This window comes from Labeo rohita, chromosome 5, assembly GCF_022985175.1.
Source record: "Labeo rohita strain BAU-BD-2019 chromosome 5, IGBB_LRoh.1.0, whole genome shotgun sequence".
Taxonomy (NCBI): Eukaryota; Metazoa; Chordata; class Actinopteri; order Cypriniformes; family Cyprinidae; genus Labeo; species Labeo rohita.
The window spans coordinates 6797787-6819727 of NC_066873.1; the positions used below are offsets into that span (position 1 = coordinate 6797787).

Genomic DNA, 21941 nt, shown 5'->3' on the forward strand with positions numbered 1-21941 from the left:
AGCGGGGCCAGGAGTGTGTGGGCATGTGTTACTATCATCACAGGAGCCAAATAACAGGCAGACAGGGGCCCTTCAGGAGTTTCAGCCAGGAAGGCAGCTCACTGTTGGTGTGCTAATACTTCATGTGTGTTTCAAAGAGAGGCCAAACGTTTACACTCCCTGTCCTGCACTACTCGCCTGGAAACTTTGCGTTTGTAGTCAACAACAAACTCCAAGTCCCCTCTAGAACAGTCGGTCTGCCAAAATAAATTAAGAGCAGTGTCAGCTGACATCATGAAGCTGTTCTTCCTCAGTCTGCTGGTTATTTGTGGGTGAAGAGGGTCATTGTAGCTTTGACAGAAGCACTTAACCCAGATTGGGTGAATGAACCAGCCTCATTAATTGATTTCAACAGCAAACGCTGTCAGTTTACAACATCAAATTTGCAGCCTTTTCAATGGCAATTAATTAGTGATCATTTCTGTTGAGCTTATTGTCCTCCATGGTGTGTTTGGTTTATGTGGAGTGGACAACATTTCTCAAAAGTACAGATCCAACCCTAATAAAGCTGCATAATAACCAGGTTCATTATGAAAAGGTGTATGAAAAAAAAAAAAAAAAAAAAAAAAAAAAAAAAAAACGCATAGAAGATTTCCTCAGTTTCCGTCTGGTAGTCTTTTCCCAACCTATCTCATTTGGACTTTGTACATGTATATTTGTTTGTTTGCACTGCACTGTTCACTTAACACCAATATCAGTTTAAATGCATGAATATACTTGATGTTTGTATGCTGCAAATTCCTTATTATTATTGGTATATTATATATAATACTATTAATACTAATATATAATAATAGTATTGGTATATTATATATAATATATATTATACTAATATATATATATATATATATATATACACAGTAGTCAACGTTTGAAGTGGATCAAAACCTTTCATCAAAGTTGTCCTAAATCCAAAACAATACCCTCTTCTTGTCTTAGGACAACTTTAATTAACTTTTTTGATCCACTTCAAATGTTGACTACTGTATATATATATATATATATATATATTAGCAGTAGTAGTCAACATTTGAAGTGGATTAAAAAAAAATCATCAAAGTTGTCCTACAGTTTAACTGTGTTTCCTGTACATATGACAATAAATTCTTGAACTTGAACTTTGAGTCTGTCACTGGATTTGGTCAAATTTTCTCATTGAAACAGAAATCACACTGATGAACAAAATGTACTTAAAACTTTAAGCAACCAAATAATTAGCTTTTTTCTGAACTTCTAACACTGTATATGAAGAATAAGTGAACCGCAATACTAATTTCAGCATGCATACACGCAAGCAAATCAAATACAGCCTTATTGTCCTCCGTGGTGTGTTTGGTTTATGTGGAGTGGACAGCATTCCTCAAAAGTACAGATCCAACCCTAATAAAGCTGCATAAACAGGTTCATTATGAAAAGGTGTGTGAAGAAAAAAAAAAAAACGGACAAGGGATTTCCTCAGTTTCCATCTGGTAGTCTTTTCCCAACCTACCTCATTTAGACTTTGTACATGTATATTTGTTTGTTTGCACTGCACTGTTCACTTAACAACAATATCAGTTTAAATGCATGAATATACTTGATGTTTATATGCTGCAAATTCCTTATTAGTGTTGGTATATTACATATAATACTATTAATAATAATATAATAGTATTGGTATATATTATATATATATGAAGAGTTCAAATGCAAAACCAGCTAAAAGCCATCTTTGTCAAAAATGAGATAATAATGAGATAATAATACTGAGTGAATGCTCCTGACACCAACTCGCTAAATTCCAGCCTCAGCCCAATCAGAAGTACCAGAACTTGATGTTTATATGCTGCAAATTCCTTATTGGTATTGGTATATTATATATAATACTATTAATAATAATAATAATAATATATAATAATAGTATTGGTATATTATATATTATATATATTATACTAATATATATATATATATATATATATATATATATATATTTATATATATATCAAAGTTGTCCTACAGTGTAACTGTGTTTCCTTTACATACGACAATTAATTCTTCAACTAGAACTTTGAGTCTCTCACTGGATTTGGCCAAATTTTCTCATTGAAACAGAAATCACACTGATGAACCAAATGTATTTAAAACTTTAAGCAGCCAAATAATTAGCTTTTTTTCTGAACTTCTAACACTGTATAAAAACAGGAATAGTTTATTATGAAGAATAAGTGAACCACAGTACTAATTTCAGCATGCATACACGCAAGCAAATCAAATACAAATTAGAGAAACAGGATCTGAATGCTTTGCTTTTACTCACATTCAAACCTACTTCCTGGTCACGGATTAAACTTATATTGTATCAAATGTTTGATTTTGAGCAGGTAGGGAATTTCTCCATAAAAATAGGACCATGCTTTTTTTTAACTTTATTTAAATGCCTCAAGACAATTAAGCCAAACAGTCGGTTTATTTCAGTTGTATAATTTCATAATTTTTAAAGTTTATTTCTGATGTCCATTAAAATAAATATAATATAATATAATATAATATAATATAATATAATATAATATAAATTATTATTCATATGGGCTGTGAGTTATTACAAGATGATCCTTAAAAAAATTCAACAAAGTTAATACAAAATTAGATTTAACTTTTTTCAAAAGTGATTTGCAAAATTTTTTTGTTTGTTTGTTTGTTTGTTTTTTGTTTTTTTTTTTTGTCAGAAGCAGACTGCATAAAGATGGTGTAAGAACATTAAAATGGGCAGGGAAACTGTTCTTTTTGAATACCAAATATCTATTTCATAATACATAGGGCACTGCCTGCAAGTTCAGGTGAAAGTTTTAAGTGAAATGACCTGTGTTGCAGCAGCAGATCTTTTATTTGCTTTGCTATGCAAGTAAAAGCTCCAGTGTAATAAATGTAACTCTGCAAAATGATATTATGATTCCTTTATCTCTCAGCTTCACTCTATAGCAGTTATTTCTGATAGTGCTGTGGTTGTGTTTTAGACCTAATAGTCAGAATTATACCATATTTATCTGGCCGCTATGCTCCATTTGGGACCAAACGACAAAAAACAGTAAAGAAACTTGATTTCCACTGGACTGGATGCAGGGTCTGAAAGGGATCATATATTCTTTTTCAGGTATAATGTTTGATGTTAGAAGAAGCTATACTAGCATATTTTAAAGACCTATTTAATATTTTAAAAATGGTCAATATTTTAAGAATGTGCCATTAAAACATTTATGTTCAGAAATATGGCAGTTACAGCACTGGTTATACATACTGGTGGCAGTTATACCACTTGAATGTTTAGCAGTACATCTCTGGAAAAAAAAAAATAAATAAAAAGAAAATAAATTTTAAAGCACAAATGGCCCCATTGTATGAGAATGACCCAGAATTATTTTGATGCATAAAATGCTAAACACGACAAATCATAACTGTCCGTCTGCAGTCACATCAGTGCATCAGTAGATCAAGATACACGTCATCTGCAAACACACACGGGACGCGTCTTGCAGACATTTTGTTTGCTTCACTTACCAGTATGAAGAATGCAGCCTGTTATTGTTGATGGCGGCGTGTGTCTTCAGGCTGTTGTGAGTGGCGGGAATGTGGCCCAGAACTGAGGCCAAACTCAGGTCATCGATCGAGATGCCCTGGGCCACTTTACCAACACAAATAAAAGTCTGCTTTAGAGGGACAGAACCATCAGCGTTTGCTTCAGGTCTGTAAGTGAAAAAAAAGGCAGATATGAAAGAAACCTAGCAAAGTTTATCCCACATATGAATCCTCATCTAAACTGGGAGCGTCTTCATCAGCATAAATCATTTCTTAAAGGAGAAGTCCACTTCCAGAACAAATATTTACAGATAATTTACTCATCCTCTTGTCATCCAAAATGTTCATGCCTTTCTTTCTTCAGTCGATAAGAATTTTGTTTCTTGAGGAAAAAATTCCCAAATTTTTCTCCATACAGTGGACTTCAATGGTGCCCCCAAGTTTGAACTTCCAAAATGCAGTTCAAATGCAGCTTCAAATGGCTCTAAAGGATCCCAGGTGAGGAAGAAGGGTCTTATCTAGCAAAACGATCGGTCATTTTTTAAGCAGATTGACAATTTATATACTTCTTAACCTCAAACACTCTTACTTTCCAAGTCTACGTGAACAATACGGTCAAAACAGTTAGGGTAGGTCGGAAAACTCCAATCTCATTTTCTTTCTCAACTTTAAAATTGTCCTACTTCGCTGCAGAAGTACCGACCCAGTGTTTACAAAGTGAACATGCAGAGAAGATCAAATGCCCTTTACCAAAAAAGGTAAAACAGTAATGTAGGATGATTTTGATGTTGAAGAAGAAAAGGAGACGGGAGTTTTTCGACATACCCTAACTGTATTGACCTGGATTACACAGACTATGCATGCGCATCGCAGAGACGGGAGAAGATGCACACTTGAGCTTAAAAAGTAAATAAACTGTCCATTTGTTTCGAAAATGACCGATCGCGTCGCTAGATAAGACCCTTCCTCCTCGGCTGGGATCATTTAGAGCCATTTGAAGCTGCATTTAAACTGCATTCTGGAAGTTTAAACTTGGGGGCACCACTGAAGTCCACTATATGGAGAAATATTCAGGAATGTTTTCCTCAAGAAACGTAATTTCTTATTGACTGAAGAAAGTAAGACGTGAACATGTTGGATGACAAAGCAGTGAGTAAATTATCTGTAAATTTTTGTTCTGGAAGTGGACTTATCCTTTAACATAACATAAGAGAGGTAAAGACTAGTAGCAAAATTACAGTCTTTACAACAGTCTTTGCTTTTACTGTCTTTCACATCTCTCCATCTGGGAAGGGATCCGACCTCCAACAAACATCACGAGACGAACACAGGGGAGTGATGAGGAGTGCAGTGAGAGCACTGGAGCAGATGGAGAATGAGTGAGAAGAACAGTCACCATCGGAACCAGAGTTAACGCTTCATCCGCCGGGTCTGAGCGCTAGCGATGGCACAAAGAGGAATTCAGAGGAATGATGTCAGGAATTTTTGTGATAGATCAAGCGAGAATGAGAGCGACGGAGGTGACCCATGAGCAGCAGAGTGTTGGTTAGGACCCTTAATGAAGAAAAGCCTCCGCTTGCCTTTTTAATTACTCAACCAGGCCTGACAAGCAGCCACAAAACCCTTCAGCTAGACAGACGTGCAGGAACAAAAACATAGAAGAACTTGAGCTCACTCCAGTAAAAGCGGCTGCGCAGACGTCACACTCCGTGGCTCCAGCACTGAGCTTTGGTCGTGACCTTACGTCAACGGCGGAGCCAGGAACGGCTGCTGCTCGCATCGAGCAACCACAAGAGCTTCGGGGAAAGACGTAACGGTGAAAACAGCTCGACTGTAGCTGTGGATGCTTCGAAATAACGCACATTCTTAATTTCTGTTGTATTTTGTAACACTCTATGAGGAATGTGTGTTCATGTCAGTTTCTTAAACATAACGCTATCCAGCGGGCACAGGATTTCAAATCACTCAAGTATAAAGTCAATCGTCTCGCTATATTTAGAAGCACATTTGTACTTACATTGGTGCTTCATAATGTGGTATAAGAGCAGAAGTCTGGCTCTAAGTGGCGTTCAGTCATTTTCTGACTCAATGACAGTTTGATTGTTTGTTCTCACAATCTGTTTACGTGTCAACAGGCGGCATTATCTGATATTGGCTTTTTAGATCTTTATCAAATGACACATCCTGAGCATCTAGAGCCTAAAGGCACAATCCATCACACACTGCCTCAGCATCTGAGCTTAATGACAGGCTATTGTTTAAATGAAAGGATATGAGATATTCACAAACACTTGATACACAAGAGCCATTCAGCAGTGGCATGATCAGAGGAAAAAAGTGTTGCACTAAAGTGTTGCTTTTCCACAGAGAAACAGACACTGTATCCAGTTTAAACTCTGTTTACTATGGTTCTGCTAAGGACACATTCAATCCAGAAACTCTTATTGACATGTGAGGTACGAACTAATGACCTGGGTCTTTTTCCTTCATTTAAACAACTTGAGCAATATCTCCCTCTTGTGGACAGTATGAACAGGGTCAATTAAAAAGAGGATTGTGCAAAAAATCTGTACATAAAAAGACTACAGTTGTTGCTATTTAACCTTGGACAGGACAGACTTTAAAAATATATTAAATGACATAAAATCTTGAAGTGCTTCAAGTGTGTCTCAACAGTTTGTGTGAGTTCAGTCAGTCCTAATTTTTTTCAAAGCTCTTTGTTACGGCGGGGAATTATGATCTTTCGATAGGTCCGTCTCTCTGAGATGTTGCGTCTGACTTTGACGACAGGCTGAGGAGGCATTTCTAACTCCAGAGATGGGCTGGAGTGAGATCGCTTCATCCCGGCATCGGCCTCGTCCTGCTGCTCGTCCATCACTCCTGTCCACAGTCCCTCATCAAATGCGCTCAGTTTGTCTACGACCAATGAATCAAACTTCTCCAGCGCCTGCCAGGCCTCGAGAACTTTAAGATAGACTTCATAACGAGACTTCTGCGAAAGGCAGCAGACAACACTCTTTAGAACAATTTTTACAGTGGAATTAAACTTACAGAATTAAAGTTACAGCATGAAAATGATACAACATAGTAAGGGTTAAAAGCTTTCATCTCATCTGGGGCCTTCCGTATGAGAATGTTTGAAACTGTATGTATGCTAGATCTGGAACAAACATCGTAGGTAGTGAAATCAATATGTCACATTCGAAAGCTCCATTCCCTATCCTGAAATGATCATAAAATGCTGTTTTTATCATCTGCATATTATTTTCATATGCAATGTTAAGGCATGTGACACTACTGCTTTCAACAGTACTAAAAGCGAGCAAATCAAGAGATAATACTGACTATAAATATTACACTGCTTAAAATGTCCATGATCACCATCTTGTTCTTCTGCAAACATCTCTATACAGCATAGTTCACCCAAAACAGAAAAATCTGTCATCATGGAAAAAAGTGAGAAGAATTTACATTTTTGGGTGAACTATCCTAGTAAACTGAGAGAAATTCACCTGAGATGCAGAATGTTGACTTGTTTTCAGAGAGTCTGTTTTTCTCACCCCACTGGGGATACTTTTACAGGGCTCAATGCTGAAGATTTTTTCTACTGGCCCGGTTGTGTCAGTGGTTCAAATTGTTTTTATTTGCTCTGCCAAAATTTTCACTGCCCACATTAAAAAATAAATTTAAATAAATAAATGTGTTCATTGTTTCTGTTAAATGTAACCTTTACAAATAATCTTATGACAACAAAAACTATGTAACTTTAATAACTTAAATTTGAAATGTCATTAGGCAAGTGAACACACTACATAGTCTTCACTGTATAAATAATGATTTAAACCTTATTAAAGTTATTGAGTAAAGATTACAAATACAAAATTTTCCTAAAGTGAGGGACATACTCGATAATGTCAGATCGTTAAAACAACAGTTAGCCTACAATATTATCCTAGACAATATATCACATACTCGTACGATGTGCATCGGGGTATCGGGCAGTCCTTATTGTCGGGCCCTGTTTTATCTCCCTTAATCTTGTGTGTGTCATTTATATATCAGGCCTTTGGAGTTTGTAAGTGAAATGCATTATGTATTATGAGAAGGTCCTGCAGTGACAAACACACACCTCATACTGTAGGTACTCCTCTCTCTGCCTTAGCTCCTCCAGCTCTCTGGCTTTGCTCTTTTTGCTGTCCAGCGCCTCCTGTTGGAGAGATGTCAGGTCCTGCTGGAAGCTGTGCAACATGGCCGCATGCGACTGCAACTGTTTGTCCTGATGAAAACAATAACAGATACAAATACATTGATCCACACTCAAATGAGATGTAGGTGCTTGATGTGCTAAATTACTTTCTAATGAAACCAAAGGAATTAATGAACAGGGAAGCTGGTGTCTCACTACAGACAAATATCACTGTCCTTTGGTGTGGACGGACGCTAATATAGTTATGGTCATAGTTTTTGTTCTTGGAGTTAATGTGTATTCAGGGATATTGTCCATGATAGACAAATTGTTTAAATTGTAGTCAGTCATGTCTACCCACACCTGCTGACCAATGGGCTTAGTTATTTTCAGACAGTGCAGCAGATCAGAAAGACTGTTACCAGCAGGAGGTTGGACTGCGTAGCGGGCAGGATGGGCCGACAAAACTTTTTCTGAGAGCCGACAGCAGCAGGAAACGGAGGCGAGGAGTACAGTGCAGACACCAGGTTGATCCGGCCGATCCAGGAGTTCATCTGCTCCGTGGATCTGTAGGACACGTGACAATCACTTAGACGGAACTGTTAAATGATTTGGGTTTAAGGAGAACTTGCACACAAACTCACTGAGCCTCGAAGAGGAAGACTCTCCAGTCGGCCGTCTGCAGGCGAAACACGTGAGGGCGTTTGGTGTAATTCAGAGCTCGCTCTGCCAAAGCATGATGAACGCTGACCACTTCCTCTGAGCTCAGGCAGTCCTTCACATAATCATCCTAGACAGACAGAGACACGGCTCAACAGTTACCACTTTATATATATATAAATGCTGCTGAAGACAGCGTGTGTGTCTCCACTCTGGCTGTCCATATGCTTTTATGTATATCTTACTAATATCCAGCATCAGTATCAGGCAACAAACCTTCTGCAGGTAAAGCACCATTCCCTTCAGCATGGCATAAAACGTCTTCCAGCTTCGTTTCCCCCATGGAGCTGCAAATCAGTTCAGTTGGTTATTAGTGTGTGAAATGTTGCCTGACCACCGCTCTAGGGATCGGGATGCTCAACTCATTGACTAGACATTTGAAAAATTACTTAGTAATGACTTAATGGCAAGCAAATCTGTGAGCTCCGCTAGATTTTTTCAGTTTTTGTTGGTGGTGCTTTAAAGGGAATGAATTATTCTTCTATACTTCTAGGGTCTGAGGCCTGTTTCACACATAATCCATTTGCAGTGTGTTTTTTTTTTCTGTGTCTGTGTTTTCTGTGTCAATGCATTTTCCGTGTCCGTGTGCATGCTATCCACCTTATCTGCCCTAAACAGTGTTGAAAATTACTACAATCACAGAATTTAGGACACATAGTATGCACACTTTTGATATGCTGCATGCGATAAAATAAAGTGACAGCATTCAAGGTAAAAAAGTACATGGATTGACACCAAAATGTAGTGATTACACCATAAATGCATATAATTAAAGTCTATTGTATTTCACAAATCAACACATGGCTTTTTTTTGGCTAGGTTTAAAGCAAGGAAAAGTGCACTTTTAGATAAACAAGGCAACACTGATGGTACTCATGGAGGTAGAAAAAGTTTTTCGGACTGCTTGTAATAAAGATTTGTAAAAAAGTTTGTAAAAAAATAAATAATAATAATTGGCTAAAGGCTGTTAAAATGTTTTGCCACTAGCTTGGGCAACTTAAGGGAGACCTATTAAGCCCCTTTTTACAAGATGTAATGTAAGTGTCAAGTGTCCCCAGAATGTGTCTGTGAAGCTTCAGCTCAAAATACGCCACAGATAATTTATTATATCAGTTTTAAAAATGCTTATTTTGAATAAAGGTAGAAACACACTGTTTTCATGCATGTCTCTTTAAATTGCACTTTTAGAACTTTTAGCTCAAAAAACATCTGTTTGGTTTTGATTATCATATCTTTTGTGCTGATATCATGCGATTTAAACCATATTAGTTTCAATTTCTGATAAATGGTTTTCTGAGTGCATACATCCAAAGCACACACACAGAAAGCGGCTGTCACATGTATGTGAGTCCTAAACTAAGTTTTCTTTCATGTCTTATTGTGCTTAAATGTTATTGTGCTCGAACACACACAAGTTTATGTTAAAAACCTACAGGAGTTACAAAAACAGTCGGTTATGTCTGTGAAGGTTAACAGCTGGGAAAGAAACTGCATGTTTATATTAGACCTGTGTGGCAGGTCTTCACATTTTCTGGGTTGGTAGATGCACAGAGGAACCAATTATAGCACTTAAACGGGTCCTATTATGCTCTTTTAGAAATTGTTGATCTTGTTTTCAGGATGTACTAGAACATGGTCTCATGCTTGGTGGTTCGAAAACGTATTATTTTTCACATAATTCACATTATCATAATACCTTTCACCCCAGCCTGGGACAGATGGCTCAGTTAGTTCCGGGTTTGATCAAGGCCCGTTTTCCGAAAAACTAAATCTTAGCTTAGACGATGTTTCAGTACTGCCACGCTCCTTACCAAAGCAGCAAGTTCTGTGTACCACTGTTAGCGCAACCTTTATTTACCTTTATTACTTTAATACTGTGTTTAAATCAGCTGCACCTTCCATGTATTTCAAACCCCTATGCTGCACACGTCTACGGCGCGGCTCCAACGCAGCCACTTTAGTCAATACTCGTGTTAAGGTATCCCAGAAGTGGCTCTCCAAGTTGCATTGCTAAAGTTAGGCTAATCGCCCACCTTGTCCCTCCCCACTCCCCAACCACTGTAGGCGGGTTTATTTTAATGATTTTCTAATGAGCTGCATTGTGACATCAGAACATCCGGAAAACAAACGCTGTAGGAGCCGTTCGTTGTAGTTCTTGAAAAGGGACTTTTTAAAAATGAAATATCTCCCTTTGGAGTGCACTTTGAGATTTGTAACTTGGTAGATCTTTTTTATGCCCAAACATACACATGACACATGGACTAAAATTCAAAAAGTGAAAAAGCATAACCCCTTTAAACACGGAAAAAGTCACATTTTCATGATATGTCACCTTTAATTTATAAATCTATATAGAAGTAAAATTAATAATACATTGTTTATATTTATTGTGTTTAAACACGAATGTCTATGAAAGACTGTATTACTGTACTGTGTAAAAAGAGAATCACAGTGCTGTAAAAGCATTTTCAGTATCAAAGTTTGGATTTGAAACCAAAATAGGGGATTAAAGTTGTGTTTGTGGTATATAGCCATGCATCAGTAGCAGACCGTAGGAGACTGCAAACGCTTCTTATGTGAAAGAACAATGAGCCTGTGCTGTTTCTGCATGTCATGTATGCTAGTGACTAGACTGTCAGCAGTACAGTGAACACTGCCTCTAAAAGCACCACCCTCAAAAAACAAATCCAACTAACAACATACTTCAAATTGTCTGCCGTGAGCAGTAATGCTGTTAGTATGCAAACTTTTTGGAAGGATTATGATAGTTGTGGAATGAACACCGCTAACTGTACATCACACTTGTCTTTATCCTCACTGCTACTCACTGCGTTTGCCATCAATGTCTGCGTGCGCTTTGCGCTTTAAAAAGCCTTTCTGGAACACGGTAGCCTTGGTGTCGTGAGGGAGATCCTGGAACGGGTTACTCTTTGAACGTAGAAGTCCATCCTGGTCCAAATCCTGCTGGAGCATCATGGATTTAGCCAGAACCTCCTCCTCTCTAGTAACAGAGATAAACATTATGAAACATCAGATCAAAGTCAGATCAGCACTGCAGGTCAGTTTACCTACACGGCCCACTGCAGCGGATCGCTCTTGATGGAGCTGTAGAGACTCTGAAAGAGACAGAAAGAAGAGAATTACTACTGAGGTTCTAATCTAAAATGTGAACAATTTAGGATGAAGATTTGGTGCTCACACCTTCAGATAGTCCTTGCTGAAATTTTCGCCTCCATTCATGCCGTCCAGATTTGACACAAAATCAGCTGAAGACATGGGCTTCCCAACATTCTGATGAAAAAAAAAGGGTTACTCTCACAAAGACAAAGACTGCAGTCGATCAGGTGACATCATCTGGACTCCTTATTGAAGAGTTTAGGACCTTAGGATCTTTAAGATTGTTAAAGTTACATGAGACTCACTTGTCCATGCAGGTCTGTGTTAAGCAGCATTACGGCACACGTGAGCGTAAGCACAGATCCCGCTGAGGAGAATGTGTCAGGATTACACTGCTGGAAACGAGAGGAGAAGTGCTGCAGGACTCTCTCACGTTCCTGAGTCTCACCGATCAAAACCACCTCCTTTAGAAATGACCTAAGAATCAGGAAGAGCCCAAAAACACCTGGTCTGAAAAGCAATCTTTTGACAGATCTCCTTATTGTGTGCACAGATGTTGGAAATAAGAAGCCTACCGGAGTGCTTGCTCCAGACTTTGGTTGTTGAAGTCAAAGAATTTAAGGTACTCTTCCCCAACAGCATGACTGAACTCGTTGCTATCAAAAGACATAGCACATGGTATGATTTGGTGGAAATACATATTCTTGCATGACAATTAATCAATGCTATGTTAAGACTTACTCTTTGTCCAGATGTCTGACCACATCTGTACGCTGAAAACCGTCCAACCTGTAAAGCTTCTCAGCCAACTGTTGAGCCTCAGCTCTGTCCTTGATCTCAGTGCTACCGTTGATGCAGGGACCAGCAGGTTTTGTGTCTATAACAGGCGTCTCATCCTGCATAAGGCCCTCTGATGTCATATCCTGTACGTGTTCTACCGCATCTGTCAGCGTTGTAGGTTGGGTCATGTCACTGGATGCGTCTAAACGCTCTGATGGCTCCATCTCTGATTGTGGCGTCTGCTCGCAGGGTTTCTCTTTATCTGAACATTGGGTCTGCTCTGAGGATTCGTTCTCATCTGGACATCCAAACTCCTCGGTCTGCTCTCTCAGCTCAGACTCTGCTTGCACTGGTAACCCATTTTCAGATTCAGACTTTTGTTCTGAACTTACAGATTTTTCTACATATTCTTGGTCTTGTGTGTTGAATTGCTCTGAGTGGTCCTGGATCTCTTCTGCATGTTGTAAAGTGCCATTATTCTGGTTCATCTCTGTTACTGTAACAGATGTGCTTATCTTTTCTGCCTCTTGTGTCAGTATTTCTTCCTCAAGTTCCACAGAATCGTCCATGAGGTTTGACAGCTGCTCTGGTGGTTCTGTTAGGATTGTTATGATGGCATCCTGTAATTGATCAGACAGGACCTCTGGAGGACATGACTCTTCCTTCTCCAGACATTGATCAGGTCCTTGAATCTGATCCAGAATATTGGTTGTTGCATCTGATGATTCTCCATTTGCTTCGGTCTCAGTCCACTCTCTTGCTTGCTCTTCACTGCCTGAATCTGTGCTTTCCTCATGGGCAAAAGTCATTTGGGGAAGGACTAACATGTTGGCTTCCTTCTCTTCCTGTAACTGTGAGATGTCTTGGCCCGGTTGAATCTCTGGGTCTGGTGTGTCCATCAAGATCTGAGCACCATCAGAAGGTTCAAAGTGCTCTTCAGTCGCATCTGCTCTGGAATCTGGTGGAAAACAGCACAGATAAATGCTTCCATGCCATATTGATTTCTGAGAACAAAAAAAATACCCTACAAAACAACACCAAGTCCAAACCTCTAGGAATGTAATGGCTGATGGGAAACTTCTCTGTATGTGGCCACATTTTAAAGGTTATGCAACAAAACTCATGGAGAGGAAGCCAAATCGACTGAGTCAGCAAACAGTTCAACATTCACAGCTGACGAACACATGGCCATTTCACAAGTGTCACACAATGACAACCACACCCCAATATGATTTAAAGCACGTCTATCATTTAAATCTCATTATCTTACAAAAAACATGATCAAATAATGAAGAATTAAATAATAAAGGCATTACCGTTGACATCTGCAATTGATATAGGGAGCTCGTCATGTGAAAGTGCTAGTTGTTTTTGTATATCTGACTTCTGAGCATCACATGTCTATTGGAGGAAAAAAAAACAGAACAGATTCATTTCACTGAACCAAATAAACATTCACCATCTTTTTTGTCTGGTCAATTCTAAACCAACTCAAACTGATATTGTAATTCATTTAAACAAGCTATCTGTACGTTTTAAAAGTTGTTAAACTCACTTGAAAAAGCTGTTCCTTTAAAGTAACAATATATAACAGCACTTTAAAAAGTGCACACACACACACACACACCATTAGGAAAGCAGGCCACTGGTTACTGATACAAGAACATGTCTACCAGAAAAAAAACCACAAGGCCCTTCCGGTTTCACTGACATACCTGGGAAGATGCAAGTATGACATCTGGTTGTGACTCGGATTCAGGTAAGGAATCAACAACGGAGTCCTGATTTGGGATGTAATTAAGGTCTGCGGAAGGTAGATCCAATGTCCAGTCGAACCTTGGCACGGCAATGGAATCTAGTTCAGTCTCAGATGATCCGGGAGGCTCTGTGGGCATTTCTGGGGCATCCCATTGCACAGTAGCATAAGGGAGAGGAGCACAGGGAACGGTGACAGGGTACAGGGACATTCCGTGATCTGCCACGTCCAGATCTATGCAGCTTTTCCTCTGTATGGTCTCATTCTCAAGACTTGTTTCATTCTCCTGTTTCATCCTCTCTATGTACTGCATGGCCTCCATGTAAGGCTCAGATTCCTGATAGTCTGCAATATCCTCCATAGTCTTCTCATTCAAATTGTCATCATGAAGAGTTTAGGAAGAACTCATGTTCAGTCTTTGTCCTCCGTGATAAGCAGGGCATCCATTTTGAGACTGACGTTGAGAAACACCGTTTCCTCCCACACGACCAAACTCTTCAACCAACCAAGAGCCTGAGATTTCAGAAAACAAATTACATCTATGTCATGATCATTCAGTACAGCATATAATGAAACATTTTGAACATGTAAATGTTCACTTCAGTGTGAAGTGCATCAGTAGAGATAAAACCCTTTCATTAGCCATCATATCAACGCTGCTATGACACCACAAAACCACAGCACTTTACAGCCATGTGCATGAGACCACTGAAACATTAATGTCTGTCATTTTAACAGACGATCTGTGGAACAGCTACTTGTGTTCAACATTACACAGCAAAGGCAATGTAAATAAAGACAATATAAACTATCATGTTGATATGAAACACTGCAAAGAGCATCTGTAGAATCAAGTTTATTTGATAATTATACACTTCTCATGATACAAGTCCAGCCGACAGGATCAAAGTCAGTGTTTGCAGAACTGAAACAGTCAAAACCAAACACAGAAATGAGCAATGAATTACTTTTTTTAAATGTCATTCATAAGGTAATGGAGTCCTCCTTAAGCCACATGCCTGGTTTGCATGTTAACATTTTCCTAACAAGCAGCACATGATCAATTACATGATTTATAATATCTAATGTGATGATGGTTTAAAGAAATGTAGAGAACAAAGCTCACCTTAGCCGTGTCCTTCAGTGAAGCCCTCTTTTAAAGACACACAGAGCGGATGTGCTCTGCACTGCCTTTTGCTCAAGCAGCACTGAGGCACATTTACACTTCCTGACCACAAACAACCTCCACTGACAGAGAGACATAGAGAAAGAGAGAGAGAGGCAGTTGAGGGTGCCGGGTGAGATGAGGCAGATACTGCTAGACAGTGAAACTCATTGAGTTTTCTTGTAGTCAGAATCACCATAATTATCAACATTAGCACAGATAAACACAGTCTAAGCCTGGCAGTCAGACACTGAGATGAAACATGAACTGACCCTCTAACAGTATAAGATCATAGATCAGCACATCACTTCCTGCTGCTCCTCACATCACCTCATACTTCCTGTGCTGTAGAGAACATGAACAAATATGAAAATGCCTCCTAAGGCGTCTCAAGTTTCTGACACTTTCACAGTCCAGTGACATAAACTGAGTCATTACAACACAAGTTTAATCTTCATCTGATCGTCTGTGAAGGTCAGACTGTGTTTAAACAATAACAAAACACTTTAAACACTATTCATGGAGACTGAGAATATAAAAAAAGCATGATATGAATATGCTTTCAGGAAACAGCAGTTAAAGGGACAGTCTATGGCATTAAAGAAAACAAAGAAACAGTGCATTATTTGTGAAGTGTTATTAGGCTACACAAGCAAGTGAGCAAATGAATAATAATAATAATAATAATAATAATAAAACAAATACATTACACTAGCTCACAGGGTCTCTGTCAGAATCAATTTTCCTTTCTACTGAATCAGATCTATAAAATGAAAGAGCTAAATCCGTGCTGCACGACTTGAGGTGACGGTCCTTTAAAAAAAAAAAAAAAAAATCCTTCGCAAACAAGTCCAACAGCATTTTTTGCATGTTGCAGGTATAGCTTCGGTTCAAATTACATAAAAGTCAACGCAAAACAAACGGGCCCATTCAGCAACTGAAAAGTAATTTTACTCACCGGCTCATTTCTACGATAAATCTGTGAGAATACTACGAATTAAAAACCGATGCGCGTCTACAAGAAAATTATAATTCGATTGGCTTTTGGCAAAAGCGGAAACACACCTGACACCTGAGCGCCCCGCCCACCTGACGGACGGACATTCCTCAGTTGGCAGGTAAAACTGCTACCTGTCAGGACTCTCCATTCTCATCTTGATGGGCAGAGCGTTAAGACTCTAGAGAGCAACACACATTCTACTAAAATATATCAGTAGTGCATAGTTCACAAACGTGTTAAATACATAATATAACAGTCACTGTATGAATTGTGCTGTCAAGTCATTGATCCACAGACAAAGACTAACAAAAGTAAACTAAAGTAAACTGTAGACTTGTGAATTACTCGTTAAAACAGTGGCACGATACGGCAACGGCTTTCATAACAAATGCAGTTGAAATGGACATTGTTAGTCGAAGTTTAAATAGAAATGACGCATTATATGACCGTGTTAAATTAAATAGACAGAGACATGTTATTATCTGAAATAAACTATTGCTGCTTCTGTTATCTGTTAGCGGAATAGAAACAGGTCGAAACTAACAGAGCAGTTGTAGTTTTCTTCCAGTCCGAAGGGGGCAACGGTGAGTTCGGCGGCGCTCGCGGTTGTTTCGCGGTCACTGCGGCTCCGTATATTTGTTGAAATGGCGAAGTTTGGCGATTTAAAAGCCTTTCTTGAATCTTCATTGAATGAAATCTTCCGTGCGACCGTCAGTGACATTCTGGATTCAGTGGAACAAACTGTCGGCGAATATCAGCGCAAAATTCAGCGAATTGAGTCCGAAAATGAAGATCTGCGAAAACGACTTTTTGCAAAAGAAAAAATGACAAATTATATCAAAACAGGTGCGTGCAATTTGGAAAATGATGTCATAGGAAGTGTACACCGCGCTGTCTTCTACGTTAATGCGTGCAAATGATAATGATGCCCATTAGAGTTGTGTATTTGGTTTGTGTCTTCTGTGTTTATCATTTGACAGTTAACGAATCTGATGTACAAGTAAATGCAAATAATGTAACGTGCGACAAGGGGTGAAGGATTAGTTTCTAAAACCCAATCCAACGAAACACAACAACTGCTGTCTGTTATCCGTTATGTCTTTCAGCCAGTTATGGTTTTATGTAATTCCCTGCAAGAGTTTACCTTGTCCTACATGTTTTTCTTTGTTACTCATGATTTATTTTGGACATATGTTGGCCAGTATCAAGATGTTTTTGTGTGTGTTGCAGAAAATGAAGACTGTGTTGTGGCTCAGCTTGACTTTTCAAGAGACACTTTCAGCCAGACTTCATCTGTGCATTTGAGTGAATACAATGATCAGACGAAGATGGCTGGGGATTTACTGTGCAGCAGTACAAAATCACAAACCACAGACGTCACATCACTTCACTTAAACAAGGATTGTGCAACAACATATTTATTTGTAAAGGCTGACCCAGACACGGAGCATGTATGTGCTGTTGACCTTTCAAATCCTCACGCTTCTCCTAAATATACCAGTAAAGAAATAAAAATAGAGGATGCCGAGGAGAACTTTGACTCTGAACGTCACACTATATTTAAACGTCCTTTAGAGCCAGAGTATAACTCTAATAACGGTGATGTTAAAGTAACGGTAGTGTCAGACAAACATCTTTATAGTGTCGGTGAGGGTGAGCGCAGCAGAGATGAAGCAATGGAGGAGTCATCGTCACCGGAGCCCGATATCATCTCTGATGAAGAGTCCAATCCAGACAGACTGTCCGAGGGATTTTCGGGATTGTTTCATATGATGCCGTCGCAGTCGAACTCACGAGAGCCGAGACCAAACTATTCATGCGGTCAGTGCAACAAGAGCTTCAAGCACGAAGCGTCGCTTAACATCCACCTGAGATCTCACAGCTCAGAGAAGACACACATCTGCGGCCAGTGCGGGAAGGGGTTTGACCGAGCCGATCTCCTGAAGAACCACCAGCGCACACACACTGGAGAAAGACCCTTCACCTGTAACCTGTGCGGGAAGAGCTACGGCCACCAGGGCCAGCTGCGCATCCACAGGAGGATCCACACGGGCGAGAGGCCGTACTGCTGCCCGCACTGTGGCAAACGGTTCAACGAACACAACCAGCTTAAAGTCCACCTGCGGACCCACACGGGTGAACGGCCATACACTTGCACCGTATGCGGCAAAACCTTCACCAACGCCGGAAACCTGAGGAGCCACCAGAGAGTCCACACCGGAGAGAAGCCGTACGCCTGCGGCCAGTGCGGGAAGAGGTTTAACGGGATGGGCGACCTTAAAACACACTACCGCATCCACACGGGCGAAAAGCCGTACCGCTGTGAGCTGTGCACTAAGACCTTCAGCCAAGCCGGGCATCTGACCATCCACAAGCGCATGCACACCGGTGAGAGGCCGTACGGCTGTGCCGAGTGCGGTAAACGCTTCACAGTGGCCAGTAGCCTGAAACTGCACCAGTTAACACACACAGGAGAGAAATTGCACACCTGCTCACACTGCGACAAGAGCTTCAGCCGGGCCGGACACCTCAAGAGACACGAGCTGGTCCACACCAAAGAGAAGCTGTACTGTTGCTCGCACTGCAACAGGAAATACAGTGACCAGTCGTCTCTGAAGAAACACCAAAAACTGCACACAAGGGCCAAGAACGAGGGCGACCAGAGCGCTTCTGCTGCTTTCGTCACAGAGTAGCGGTGATCGGACCATAACTGCATCTTCCTTCATCCTAATGTTCCTCAGCATCACTTCTTACATAAACATGTTGAATCTGCTGGGCTACAGTGACTGTTTGATTGAAAATATAATTTTGACATACATTGAATCATGAAGACTAAAGGATCCTGAGATCTGATGTTCATCCCTAATACTAAGTGGTTGTCATATTCATGTCGAAGGAATACCATAGCATTATCATGGTAGTTTTTGACACATTGCATAGCACACATACTGTACAGATGTTTGATAATGTAGATGGGTCTTCATTCCTTTAGACAGCGTGATTTCTATCTGTGGCTGTATGAGTTATGTTCATTGGAATTTAATGCTGTCGTCCTGTATGACCTGGTTTGTTAAATGTCAGTTATGATGTAAGCACATCTTAGATTAAATGCAATTTAACTTAAGAAACTTGTATAAGATCTTCTCTATTGTATTGTGAATTTAATGGTAATAATTTCAACTCCTTCTGAATGTTAACTCAAAGCTTTAGTGACAGAATAAAGCTTTTTAAATAGGTCAATGTGTTGTTTGAATCTTTAGATTTACTAGTATTTGGGCCTCAGCGATCATTACTGAAGACCAAATAACATTTGTCACAGTTCATTAGGCTCGGTCATGTCGGCCCCTGCAAAGATGCTGTATCATTTTGGATTAAGAATTTCTAGGCATCTAAATGATCAACATGATCAGACTTTCTACTACATGCCTTCTGCCATCTGATTGACAGTTTATACTTTTTTTAATCAAGCAAAAGTTATTTTACTCTAATTGTATAAACACCCACCTTTAGCTTGTGTTTTACATGTCTTTTTTTTACTGATTTTAAGTAAACAGAATAACTTTTGGTTATCCAGACGTCTCTTTTTTTTTTTTTTTTTTTTTTTTTTTTAGAAAACCCAGTGAGTCTTAAATATGATCACCAGGCTTTTTGTTTCCAGAATCTTTATTTCCACTTTTCTCTGGTGGAAGGATGTTCTGCCCAAGCCTCTAAAACATCTCAGTTCTTTTGAGGGGCATTTAGTTATTCATCTCTCAGTCATCATTGTATTGCATTGCATTGTATGTTTTGATAATTTAAATATCATCTTACTAAGGCATATTAATTGGAGATATAGAGAGACTACTGATATTTATATTTATGTAAGTATCTTCTATGCTGTTATAAAGATCTCATTGATTTACAATAGGAACGTAAGATTTTCATCTTACTTTTTGTACGCAAACATAGCATCTGTCAGCACCAATTTGTCTCTGAATAAAACCCTCAGTTTTCCCCCATGTTGTCACTATATTAGACTATATGAGCCAAAAAAAGCCTGATGTATCCCATACTCAAACATTTTAAACAAATTTTTATTCAAAGTATGATTTCACATGGTTTGCAGCTGCTGGTGTAGTTTCTCATGGTCATCCAGTGCCCTCTAGTGTTCAGTGTTCAGTTATAGTATGGTGGGAGTGAATCACCACAGTTCCTCCAGTGAAAACAAAGTATGGTCAATAAGGAATAAGTTTTTCATTAGCAATAAAGTACAAGAGGTATGTTTTAAAATATTACACAGAATTTACCCCATCAAAGAGTTGAATGGTTCGAACTGGATATGGAAAACTTGTGATTTTTGTGTTGTTAAAGAATCTGATTCATCTTTCAGTGTGTATACTCTAACTTAATTTCTAGGATGTTTGGAACATCAATACAAATCGAAATGTTTGATGTCAGATTTGGTTTTGTACAAGATACCATTGATTCTAGAAGTACAATTTCTTTTCTTGCACTAATGATTTTACTTAAAATATATTCATGTAAAGCAGGGGTGGGGAACGTTGATCCTCAAGGGCCAGTGTCCCTGCAGAGTTTAGCTCCAAGCCTAATCAAACACACCTGAACAAGCTAATCAATGTTCTCAGGATACAGGTTGGTATTTTTTGTTTTCAGGGTTGGAGCTAAACTCTGCAGGGACACCGCCCCTCCAGGGTCAAGGTTCCTCACCCCTGATGTAAAGAAATGGGCTGAAGCTAAGCCAAACTGTGAACATTTTGTAAAAGAAATTAAACAGTGTGGTACTACTTTGCACAATATTAGAAACAGAAAAGCTAAAAAGACGTATTAAGCACTATGTCACTTGTTTTAATTATCACTTGTCTTCATTTTTTTTTTAAAAAAGGCAAAGGTTTTTTCTTTACCTGTATGTACATGCACCTGTTTTTCTTTTCTGTATACCCTTTTATATTTTTTGTAACTGTTGTGAGATGTATATGTTTGTACTAATATGTACATAATTGCTTAATTAAAAAAAAAAAAAAAGTTCCTCCAATGAATGGAGATCTGATTAACTGGACTTCAGGAGTCATAAACGCCTTAGGAATTGGTCTGACCAACTACCAGTTTACCAAGGTAAAATCAGTCTTACTTTCTGGCATCAAATTAGACCATTCCACTTGGTGTACGCAACTGTTTGAGCGACTACTCAGTGTTGCCAACTTAGCAATTTTGTTGCTAGATTTAGCAACTTTTCAGACTACCTTAGCAACTTTTTTTCTTTCAAAAAGCACCTATAGCAACAAATTTAGCTATTTTTAAAATGCCTTTGTCAACTTTTAGCAACTTTTGAAAAGCGACTCAAATGATAAAAAGGAATGCATTTTCCCTCTTAACCACAAAAAAGAAGAAACTACTGAACAGCTAGCCGGCCAAGTAGCAAATCAGCGAGTACAGAATTGGAGAGAGGTGCCTAGCAGAACACACATCAATCAAGTTGCTAGTTGCACATCTTCAATAATTGTTCATTTATGATTTATACCTTAGTTGTTAGTTTGTTTCTATAATTGTTTATCAGTTAGATACGCTGTTATTATCTCAAAAATCTATCTATGAAAATGCAATGTGTAATTTAAAATATGCTGTTAAT

General features: G+C 39.0%; 2 protein-coding genes across 4 annotated transcripts; one reads left to right on the plus strand and one right to left on the minus strand.

Moving 5' to 3' along the window:
* Window positions 1–5974: 5974 nt before the first annotated feature.
* LOC127165628 (PH and SEC7 domain-containing protein 2) lies at window positions 5975–16311 on the minus strand. 3 transcript variants are annotated; one of them, XM_051110434.1, is made up of 17 exons: window positions 16274–16311; window positions 16026–16128; window positions 15588–15660; window positions 15277–15398; window positions 14110–14663; window positions 13711–13795; window positions 12356–13352; window positions 12190–12270; window positions 11920–12091; window positions 11699–11788; window positions 11570–11613; window positions 11326–11498; window positions 8714–8784; window positions 8422–8567; window positions 8200–8344; window positions 7721–7867; window positions 5975–6583 (listed from the first exon to the last, which is right to left on the minus strand). In XM_051110434.1, the coding sequence occupies exons 5-17, from the start codon at window positions 14509–14511 to the stop codon at window positions 6299–6301; spliced, it is 2838 nt and encodes a 945-aa protein (XP_050966391.1). In that variant the 5' UTR covers window positions 14512–14663; window positions 15277–15398; window positions 15588–15660; window positions 16026–16128; window positions 16274–16311; the 3' UTR covers window positions 5975–6298. The 3 variants fall into 3 exon arrangements, with proteins under 3 accessions (XP_050966391.1, XP_050966393.1, XP_050966394.1); XM_051110436.1 differs by lacking the exon at window positions 16026–16128 and having other exon boundaries at window positions 16274–16292; XM_051110437.1 differs by lacking the exons at window positions 15588–15660; window positions 16026–16128; window positions 16274–16311 and having other exon boundaries at window positions 15277–15550.
* Window positions 16312–16879: 568 nt separating this feature from the next.
* Window positions 16880–21287, plus strand: LOC127165629 (zinc finger protein 391). The gene is made up of 2 exons (XM_051110438.1): window positions 16880–17161; window positions 17546–21287. The coding sequence occupies exons 1-2, from the start codon at window positions 16960–16962 to the stop codon at window positions 19006–19008; spliced, it is 1665 nt and encodes a 554-aa protein (XP_050966395.1). The 5' UTR covers window positions 16880–16959; the 3' UTR covers window positions 19009–21287.
* The last annotated feature ends 654 nt before the right edge of the window (window positions 21288–21941 follow it).